Below are 11,591 nucleotides of genomic sequence, written 5' to 3'. Positions count from 1 at the left end.
TCATTGTTTGTGGTGGTCAGAATTTCATCTGACCCTTCCTTTTGACAGTTCACGCTATACGATAGGAACATAGTTTTTGCGTCGGAATGTTTGATTGAAACGTTGTCCCCAGAAACATTAAATTATTATATTCTGCTCTGAAATGTTGAGAATTGTTATATTCTGCTCTGAATGTCTGAGATTGTTATAAAATTAAAATAGACGTTGATTGCTTCATGAATTCATGATGTTTTTAAATATTTTAGTTATTGCCAGACATCGCAATGATTCTTTAAATGTTACGTAAGCATTATCTGATACGAAGCGAACACTACACAGCAACCATTGACAATATTCCAGATACTTTAACGCAAGTGTCAATTACAACTGTTTCTACTATATATCGAATCGATCGCATGAAGGACGCTCGAACGCATAGAAATGAACAGCAATCATCTAATATTTATATATCAGAAGACTTACGTCTGTCTAAGAGTGGGTTACGATGAGGTTTAAAAAAATATAATCATAAGTACAAAAGCATAGACATACTGTAATGTCTAAAGTAGGGAGTAACAAAAGGGGTTACAATTTAATCTTTGTATGTTCGTGTGTTCCCGTGTAGCTCCTAAGCTTATCATAAATTGAATTTATTGTTTCGTTAGCTTCGTCTTAAATTCTCTCGACATATGTGATATCATAATAAATCCAATATGGCGGATGAGACTTCGGTAACACGCCAAGCAACGAAATTCCGACAAATTAATCGACTTTGGTATCAAAAGCATGGTTAGTACCATGCATATATATAAAAGATATACAAATTACAAAGTGTTACAAGATAATAATTTTTAGTGGACATAAGTCCAATTAAAATTTATATAGGTAGTCATTAGTAATATTAAATATAAGATTGTGGCACGGCCTATAAAAATGACGTAAATTTATAAAGTGATTTATTATTTATTTATTATTATATTTTTTAATTATATTTATTAAATTAAATTTATTATTATATTTTTTTTCTATTGAAAAGATATAGCTATGCCACGGACATCGCGGTGATCGGATTTGATTATTATTTGAGAAAAAAAAATTATACAGATGCCGAAAATGTGTTTTTATAAAATTAAGTTTTATCCTTTTTTAAATTTTTCTATTATGACTTTTTTGTTTCTATTATACTATGAAATAAACTAAAAGTAAAGTCGATAAACAATAAATGTCCAAACCAAGTGGCTTATTGGTTGAAATTCGACCGTAATTGATTGTTATTAAATGTATTAGATATGTTCAATCGAAATACATTAAAAATTAGGTTCAAATAGACGATACCTTATCATTATTAGAATTAAAAAAAAAAACGAAGTAATGTCAAAAAACGCGAAGTTAGACATGACGCGTGTTGTCATTAGTTTTATGAACGTAAAATATTAATAAGTACTTTAAAATAATTCATATTAAAAAAAATTAGCCTTCTGCACTGCTTCCCCTATAAACTTTAGCTATTGCAAATTCACACTCCATCAATATGTTTAAAAATAGTACAAATTATGTTCTTTTCGCGTATTAATATACATATCTGTGGCCTAAGTGAGCCGTAATTATTTCGTTAGTTTTTGATTGGACGGGATTACTGATGGAAGATTGATAAGGCATCTTCCATCTTCATTCAATTCATTCATTCATTGCGTGATTACTTCTATCACACCGAGACACATTATTATAAATGTATTGCACTGAACTTACTAACGGGAGTTACTAATTTTTTTTTATGTTTTCGTCGAATCCCCTACTTGTGGTGCTTAGTTGTGTAATGTTAAGTGTTTCACTAACGGCTTCTATCGAGAAATCTTCGACATGTTCCAGGAAGACTGCAGTTTCCATCATCGTGAGGAAACCGCCATGTGTCTAATTGCAACGAAATTCTGCCACTTGTGTATTCCACCAACCCACGTTGGAGCAGCGTGGTGGAATATCCAAACCTTCTGCTCAAAAGGAGAGGAGGCTTTAGCCCAGTAGTGTGAAATTTACAGACTGTTAATGTGAAAAGAAATAAATTTAATAATAACCATATTATACCAAATATGATTGAGTTTTATTCTATTAATTTATGTGTAGGTGCTAAAATATAATAATTTTACCAAAATAAACTGTTGCGCTTGATAATAACAAACATTGACCCCTATAACTCAATAAGCACTTTACATTCCTATGCATATCCAGAGCGTGCTCCGACGTACAAGTCTATTGGCTAGGAGACTAAATCGACTTACCCCGCCGAGTAGGTCCTCGGTATCTGCGCTCACCTTACTACCAGCAATAATACGAGGTCCGCCCGCGCCCCGCTCAAACAGAACCACATCTCGATAGCCTCATTTCGTATGCAATTTTATTCATTATTTGTAATCTACTTCAATGGAATAGCTACCCTATATAGTCGAATCACTTTTAGCGTTTACCGTAGGACGTATGTAGATCGAAGCTTTCAGTATATTTAGTATGTCTTTGAGACGTTATTAACGCCTGACGTTCGGAAACTCATTTGCCTAAAGCAAATATCGTTGGTCCTTTTTTTATTTTCGAATGCGATCCTTTTAAGATGCCGAGTTTTATCTCGATCTGTCGTTGAGGTAATACCGTGTCTGTATAGTGTGCCCACATGTGTGATATTAAAAAAAGATCAAAGACTTTCATTAAAATCATTGAATAATAATTGTGTGAATAATTACGACACTACGTCATCTGCGAGCATTTATCGTTTTTAATAATAATATTTGTTTATAGTATTCATTTGATTTTATACACTATGGCGTCAAAATAATATGATGGCCAAGGGTGTTTATTCAAAAGAAAAAGTTTTTATAACGGTGTTGAAATAATCTGTGCTCATTTATAAAAAAAAAATATTTGTTTGATATTATATTATTTTCTGATCCGAAATGGTTCAATGGCTAAAACCAAATGTGCCTTTTAAATTATTAAAGAACTCCTACTACGTAAGTCGGCAATACACGTGCCTCAGAAAGCACGTGGTGCCTTTAGCTCGCGCTGGGAATTTCAAGTCGGCGGATTTGCTGTACCATCGGGATATTAGAGGACGGGAACCAAAAGTGCACTTGTGTTTGCTCATATACTCATAATATGGCCTGTGCAGTTATCTGGTCCCCCTTGAGAAAAACCACCGTGGTCGAAATCGGTCAAGTTGAAAGTATTAACCATTATAATTATTCGTGTGTACTTAGCTTTTGATTACGTTTTTAATTTACACACGGTGAAGTTTGACATTTAAGAAATAGTATTAACCTAATTTTAATTTGATTGCAAAATAAAAATTATATATATTAATAAGTAAATACTCACAAAGTGAGAGGTTACTTACTGATAGAATATTTTCAGTTTACCTATGTATGTTCAGAAAGCTAAATAATGTATGTTCATTTGTTAATCGTAATGTGGACATATCGCAGACATATATGTACATATATATGTATATATCATATTTTAAACTAAAATACTATACTTTATAAAATTTCGGTCACAAATCCCGATGTACACAAGTGGCTTACTTTGCGTATATATATTTTTCAAAATTTGATATTTAAATAAAACTCTCATGAAGTGTATTAATCATGTCTATTAAATTGACCAAACTTTTAAAGCCTCAAAATATCCAACCGGCTATAAATTAGCTTACTACGTATAAACTGAAATACTATTTGATTAATTAATTTACGTCTTAAGACTATTAATTGTAAAATTTTTAAACTATTTTTATCAAACTGCTGATTCACAGTTTGGACATAATAGTCGGCAAATTAAAAAAAAAAACATTTAATTTAACTAAATACACATACATTTCATAAGTCTTTCATTAATTAATAAAACCATAAAATAAAAATTAATTTCCTTGTACCAGAATAAAGCAAAGCTAAAAACGTTACGGCTACGTCAGCATATCCACCTGTTCTCGTGTAACTTCTAATTAGAAGTATAGATAAATCTATATTATGACATGTAGGAAGTTTTAGCTTGAAAAAATATTACAAACATATCAAACTTTGCATAAAGCGGTTATTTTTTTAAATATACGAAAGATTACTTAATATATTATTTTATAAAATGATTGCAAATATACACTTACAATAAAAGTAGTAAGTACGCTATATGTTTTGGCGACAAGTGTAACATATAAAACTATATTTAACCATATCTGATGTTTAAATCTGCTAAGTAACTTCTTTCCTTATAAAGTCATAAAGTCATAAGATGTAGCGAATTCGAAAGCAATTAGAAAAAATCAATCCGTTCATAGATTTCAAAGAGATAAAGTTAATCGGTAACAACTTACAATTTAACACTTATGTCTCAGGGCATGAACAAGATCAGTAGAAGTATTCGGGAAGAAGAAACTCGAAACTCACCGCAGGACACGAACGTGAAATGTCAGTGAATGTTATATGCGACATTGACTACATAATAACATAAACATAATCAGCCTGTAAATTTCCCACTGCTGGGCTAAGGCCTCCTCTCCCGTTGAGGAGAAGGTATGGAGCATATTCCACCACGCTGCTCCAATGCGGGTTGGTGGAATATAATTATTCGACATAGTTATAGTTATAGTCATTATACGACATTGACTATAATTATAAAATTTATAGGGTACACGTATCAAAATGGCGTAACACAGTCGGTTGTCAACATTTCACGAGTGAGAAACGAAGTGTATTCTTACAGAATCGCACTGTAGGACCAAGGGAACACATTATTATTGTATTTTATGTGTGCTCGCGTTTTCCAGGATTACCGACTTGTACGTCGCAAATAAATTTTAAACATCGATGGAAAAAGCGAACGCTAAGCGAAACGAGATAAAAAATTATATATTCGAAAATCATGAACTAATTTAATCCGATAATCACCAAGGTTATTTCGATGTTGTTATATTATTTTCGATTATAATGTTGGTACTGGAAACTGGTTAATGTACTGCGAGATAAGGGTCGAAAGAACTTATATTTTTATTTCGTAATCATAATTATGATATTTCTTTAAGTTTACGTTTTTTTTTTTTAGTATCTCAGTAATGTGCCATGCGTCTTGGGTGCAATGCCACAACATACATTTGGAAGATATTTATATAAGCTGTTTTAATAATTCTGTTTAGTTTTTTTTTTCTTATGTATTTTTAATGTAAGAAGTTATCAATTATGTAAACAGTTTGATTATTATATTTTATCTCATGTATGTATTTTTTTACATCAAATTACATTAGAGGTAGGTATTTTAATAAGTTTTGACGTCACATTATCAGTCTGGTTTATTTTAAAATAATATTATAATAAAAGTAACATTAATTAAATCTTATTCTAAAAAAATATTCCTTTGGACTAGCAGTTTTATTCAATTTTTTTTTATTTTAATGCACACCAAAAAGGAATTCATATTATAGATATGCACAACATTTACAGGATGACGTCAAACTGCATCGTTACAATATTTTAACATAGACAATATTACAATTATAGAATAAACTAATAACACTGATTTAAATAGATATTAATAAATTGTTCTTTACATATAATCTTATCCCTACTATATAAAATATATAATAATCCTCTTATTCAAAATCTAAATATGTGGTCTTTTATTTACTAACTAGAAAGTACCTAATAGGTATTAAAATCATGAAAATTTAAACACCATACTTTTTAAATATTGATATTAGATTTAATATAATATTGTCCTTAACCTAATTTAGAAACAACTTCAAAAAAAAAAGGAGGACGATAACAATTAAATTGTATTATGTAACCTGCCATTTAAATTTGAAGAAAAAAATTAAGTCAATGATTTTTTGTACAATTTTTTTTATATGAATGAGGTATTTTCCTTATCTACTGTAACTGGCTTATACAATATTGTTTAAATTTATAGACAAAATCTTAATTTTCATAAATTCATAAACATTTACGTGGCAGTCATCCGTCACTACAAAAAAGTAAATCACTGTTTATATTGTAACTCCAGTGAGTCAATTAAAATTACAAGATATAGTAACACTTGGGCAGCAAACAGACTTTATACCTCAGCTAATAGCAATCACAAAGCATCTTACTAAAATTTATTTTTCAACTAGGATCCTATGTACTATACATACAATAGAAATAATTATATAATTTTTTAAAAAAAAAAAATTATTTTTAAATTAGATACTAAAAAAAAGTCATAATTGCATTTTACAGAATTTTGTACATATATAATACAGGGTTGATGAAATTATGTACTTTTTTAACATAAATTAACTTAATAATCAGTTAAGCTTAAGACCAAATCTAAGCAATATTTAAATAAAATATATTTGTAATCTGTACAAATATTTAAAAATCGAACAATTATTACTCGCCTTTTATATTTAAAATTGATAAATACTAGAAGAGCAATTGAAGGTTATATCAATATTAACATAATTTTCTTTATAAAAAAAGGTTAAAATAAATTCAATGAACTCTAAGCCCAAGAGTCATACACTAGGTAGACAAATGTGAGAATATCATTTTAAGGAATTGAATTGCGGTACCGTTGCTAGAATCTGATAAGATAACTATCGATAAATTGTTATTATGCGAAAATAATATACCTATTGTTATTAATATTTAAATTGTTAAAAAAACTACAATTAAACCAAAAAAAAACTTTTTTTTTTTTTTGTATTTGCATGTGATTTTATATTTTTTAAATTTCTATATCTATGTAAATTTAATATTCTTAAAGTAATATAAGTATAAAAGATGATCCTCTATCTATTTATAAGTTTGTTTAAGTAATTATAGTAATAAAGGAACAAGGGGTATATTACAACACAGATCCCATAGTTGATGACCACTCACCGTTACTTGCAAAATTTGCTCAAATTCACAAAAAAAAGAAAAAATAGACTGTCATTTAAAAAAAAAAAAAAAACATTCAAAGGGAAATATTTCAAATGAAACTTAACAGTATAATTTTGTCAAATTGTTTTTTTATTTTTAATATTACTAATTTGCGATCTCATCATTACGAAAATCTATAAACTCGTTGACCGTAAGTTTAATTTAAATGTTTCAAGTCAACCCTTTTTTTAAATAATTACATTTACCAAAATTGTAATTGACAACAATTTAAACTTGTTCTGGGATTTGGTCGTAAAGTCTCATATATAATTTTTTTTTATAGTAGTAAAAGAGAAATTTACCTTATGCAGTCAGTTTATATTTTTTTAATTCGAATTATAAATATACTATACTAATGAAACGACTATTTTAAATTTTCAACTTTATTTTTTTCTGCTTGACTAATATTTGACAAATCATTTTTTTTTTTATATGTAATAGTGTATCATATGTATGCGCCGGAAAAAGTTTTGGGTCATATCTGCCAGTCCGCAAATGTTAAAATAAGCCCCTAATTCTTCATAGAATCATCAAAGAGGCCCTTTTTGCCTGGCTGAATAATAAACAGTATTTGCAAAAAATGTTTAAACAATAAAAATTTGGTATTCGTAATTTAAATTTAGAATTATTTAATTCAATCAAATTAAGAAGACATTTAGTTATTTAAACTATTTCGATACGGGCCGCCTTAATTAACGTTTGATTTCAAATCGATATTGAAGACTAAAATAACCATAATGAATTAAATGAGCATAATGTATTTATGCTTTGTTCAATGCGCTTAATCCCATCGGAATCAATTAATTCAATCTAAAACTTCAATAGCTGCAGCGCTTACAGATAAAAACCCGTTGAAATTTATAATATTATAGCTTACATTTTGTGTATAATTATACATATATTAGTGTCATCACGTTTTATGTGTTTCATTAAATGCTGATAATATTGAATGGAGAACGTAAGTATTTTTTTTTTTTTTTAAAAAGGCATAATTTTTTTTATGAATCCAACGTCATTGCAAGGTGATTAGAGTATTACATAGTGTAATATGTGTTCTAATTTTTAAAATGTATAAGTGGTTTAAGTATATTTAATTTTTAATTAAAATTCGATGGTTTCTTAAGGCTGAAAATAAGAAATGTCAGGAACGTGCGGCGTTGGCGGGAGCTGCGCGTCGAGTGAGCCGGTAGAGCCGCGCGCCGCGCTATCCAATTGGTCGTTCGGCGCGGCCCGCCCAAGGGAGGGGGCCACGCACACAAACAAAACGCTCACCTAAGATAATTTATTTTATGTTATACCGTTTGAATATTTTATATTTGTGTGAGTTTTTTGCGTTCAGTGTGAAATATTCGCGCGATAAGAAAGAAGAGGGGAACAGATCGATCGGGTACGTTGCGCTTTTTATTTCGACACTCAGTTGCCTTATTGTACGAGTTTAATTGTAGTGCATCTTCGGTTAGGTTCTATTAAAGCTTCGTAGTTGACACCCTGTTTATAGTATAATTCGCTCGAGGCTCTTAGCAGCTGACGCTCTCGTGACTTTGTAGAGTCGTTCTATGCAATAAATAATGTTGATCTTATTCAGACTATTTAATGGGAACATAAATAATATCAACATATACATTAATATTTAACTCCTGACAAAAAAACTTCGACAGTCATCATATATTTCGTTTTTAATCGCATTTCACTTACTTATAACATTTAGTATTCAATTTACAAATTGCTAACTTGTTAAAGAATACTGATGATGTATAAGGCTTTAACAAAAAAAGTTTATATTTCAATATTTTTCAATACTTAATCGTTATAATTTTAAATGCTATTAAATTGAAACAACACGTTATACAAAATGCTATAAGGCTCTCGATACAGTTACTTTAAGCTTCTGAATTATATTCTATATTTGAATACAGCAAGCATTTCAACTTATGTGACGCATTTGTTATTTCGTTGTTTATAGAAATTGTTTCGAGCTAGAACAAAAAATACGATGCATGTTGTCGAACAAAAATCGAGAATCAAAAGGGTAGTTAGTACCATTTAAATATAACGGCGTATGTAATACAGATACAGTCGGGACGAACACACTGGGAGACCGTTTAATGCTGTCACCGCTAACACGCTTCAACCAGTAGAGCGACCCCGGTAGTATAACCTATCGAGTACACAACAGACCACAACAACTGACTCCACGAGCATCGTATAGCTATCCTAGTTCAACGTTATTGGAAAATAAAAATTACAAATGTCGTGGTTACCTTTAATCTCATGCAAAGCTATCATTAAGTCGACTACGGCGAAGGCGCTCGTCGTGCGCGTCGTCACTGTTAATTATCACAATATATAAGTATAAAATGAAATAAAAGGGACCGCTCCATACCGACACCGGCGCAAAAAATACGAGAAAAGAAAGAGAAGCTTTTAAAAAAGAAAGGAGTGCATCTACCCCCACCTCCGGTGCCCCCACCGAGCGGGGCCGCCCCTGCGGCGGGCGCCACCCATCGCACCGCAAAAATCGAGAGCGTCGGCTGCGGCGCGGGGTCAAACGGCGACGCGAGCGTGAAAAGAAGGAGCGGTGTGCGAGCAGCGACCGACACACACAGACGCGAGTGTGCGTGTGCGCGCCGAGAGGGACGGCCGAGGCGAGAGAGGGACGGCGGCGCCAATTACTATCACCTGGCGGGCAGCTACCGCATTACCCACTGCCGCCGCGCGCGCGACCACGCGCCGCTCAGCACGCGGTCGCTCCGGAACGCTCCGTGTCGGTCCGCGGCCATCCGCCGGCTCCGGCTGCGACTCGATCGATTCTCTCGACGCCTGAACGCCTGACGCCTGCACCCCGTCCTCGCGTCATGCACCGGACTCGCCCCGGACTAGTGCCCGCGAATATGAAACTGTGAAGTGAGTGCGGACTGTGACGAGAACTTTACGTGTTTATTCAAGTTCAACGATCAATTTTTAAAAGTGAAAAATGACGTCCCAATTCGCCTTCCGAGGATCTCCTCCGAATCAGGTAAATTTCTTTCTTATGTTTTATAAGTTTATTGTATTCTAAAATAATTAATATTGTAATGTTTTGCAGAGCGACTTTTTTTTTTTGAAAAATTTGTTCCTATATTTTAATGTTGTGTATAGTTATTTGTTGACAAATTTTATATGACGGTATGCTTACGTAGCTCTCCATTCAGTAAAAATACGGGTTTTATTGGCAATTTTCCAAGACTATTAAAACCCTATTATTGGGTATTTACGCTGGCCGCCAGACTGCAATAAGAGAAAAATTCTTCCGCGCCGTTTTTTTACTTTTTACGCTTAAAACCTTTTAGCATTTTTTTCTTTTAATTTTCGGGACGTGAATAAATTTATTGTGTAAGACGATGACAAATGAATACGTAGAGTCAAACTGATAAATAGTTTAAGCATCAAGTTGGTTGTTTTATTCGAGTAGACGAACATGTGTTGCGGAGACGAGGCGTACACAATCAGTGACTGATTTGATTACAAATGTAGGAACTTAATCAACTCAACATAATGTTTCATCCAACAGGATTTATTTGAACAATTCGCTATACATAACATACATCAAAGTTCATCTAACATATAATACATTATAAATTTATGTGTATGTGTATTTATTTGTAACACTGTTTTATATTTGTAATATATTTTATTTATCTTAAATAACATTTTATTCACAGGTTACGCTATAAATGTATGTCAATTGTGCTTACACGGTTTTGTATATATATATGTGTATATATTTATTTCTTCTCCTTTTGTTACAATGCGTAAAAGTTATAATTTTCTTATCGTGATTATAATATTTTACGATGAAAATTTACAGTTTTATAATATCTGTAGTTGTTCAATATTTTAAAGAGGCATTTTTTATTATAAAATTCAAGTCTAAGTATTTATTTTTAATATTTTAATAAATGAATAGTATATTTTCGTTTTAGCTATAAATATTTAATTTGAAACAAGATACATTGATAGCTTTATAAGTATTTTTAGTGGTACTCATTTAGTAGCTTCTTACATTCGATGCTAAAATTAAGCTTTGTGAGATAATTTTAATTTAATTTTTAAAATCTTATCCGTTATAAGAATATTTCGGTAATAAAATGTTACAGAAATAAAAACACAAAAATATTTCTAAACCGTTCTTACAAAACTTTATAATGATTTTTTTTTCTACATGTTATTGCTTTAAAATAATGTCAAATCATGTTTTTGACGTCGAAATATTGCATTTATATCGTGGCTAATTATCAACATTAAATAGTAGAAAAAAAAATCTGTTGTTTTGTTCATAAAAATCAAAATATAATTCCTTGCACAAAAGTAATACTGTAATAAAAGAATGTTTCATATTCTGAGTTAATTGTACAGTTAAAATGAGACAAGGTTGTATCCAGTAAATTGGTGTGTAATGGAAATGTACTTAATTAAACTAGTCTCTTAAAATGTTTAATAGTTAATAGACATTTCATAGGAATAATTAAAATTAAACCTACCACGGTTCGGAACGTAGAATCTGCGGAGTAAACCGGCAAGAAACTCAATAGCTACTAATTTATACGGCTTATAATCGATACAATAAGTAATTTTAAAAATTATAAAACGTCAATATTAGGCTGAATATTATTAGACGAATGCTTAACGATTGCTAAC

At 31.1% G+C, this 11,591-nt stretch overlaps 1 protein-coding gene across 3 annotated transcripts in view; it reads left to right on the top strand.

Moving 5' to 3' along the window:
- Positions 1-9,538: 9,538 nt before the first annotated feature.
- LOC113403991 (homeobox protein caupolican) overlaps positions 9,539-11,591 on the top strand; it is a 62,800-nt gene continuing 60,747 nt past the window's right edge. For 2 of the 3 annotated variants that reach the window (XM_026644707.2, XM_026644705.2), the window contains exon 1: positions 9,539-9,930. Coding sequence is in view for 2 of the 3 variants with exons in the window: in XM_026644705.2 (XP_026500490.1) it covers positions 9,889-9,930 (42 nt within the window). In the remaining variant the exon portion in view is untranslated. The remainder of the gene's footprint in view (positions 9,931-11,591) is intronic. The other variant, XM_026644706.2, reaches the window with a different exon arrangement.

The sequence above is a fragment of the Vanessa tameamea genome, chromosome Z (genome assembly GCF_037043105.1).
Source record: "Vanessa tameamea isolate UH-Manoa-2023 chromosome Z, ilVanTame1 primary haplotype, whole genome shotgun sequence".
NCBI lineage: Eukaryota > Metazoa > Arthropoda > Insecta > Lepidoptera > Nymphalidae > Vanessa > Vanessa tameamea.
Note: the sequence above shows the minus strand (reverse complement) of the source record. Positions and strands in the feature narration are given on the sequence as shown.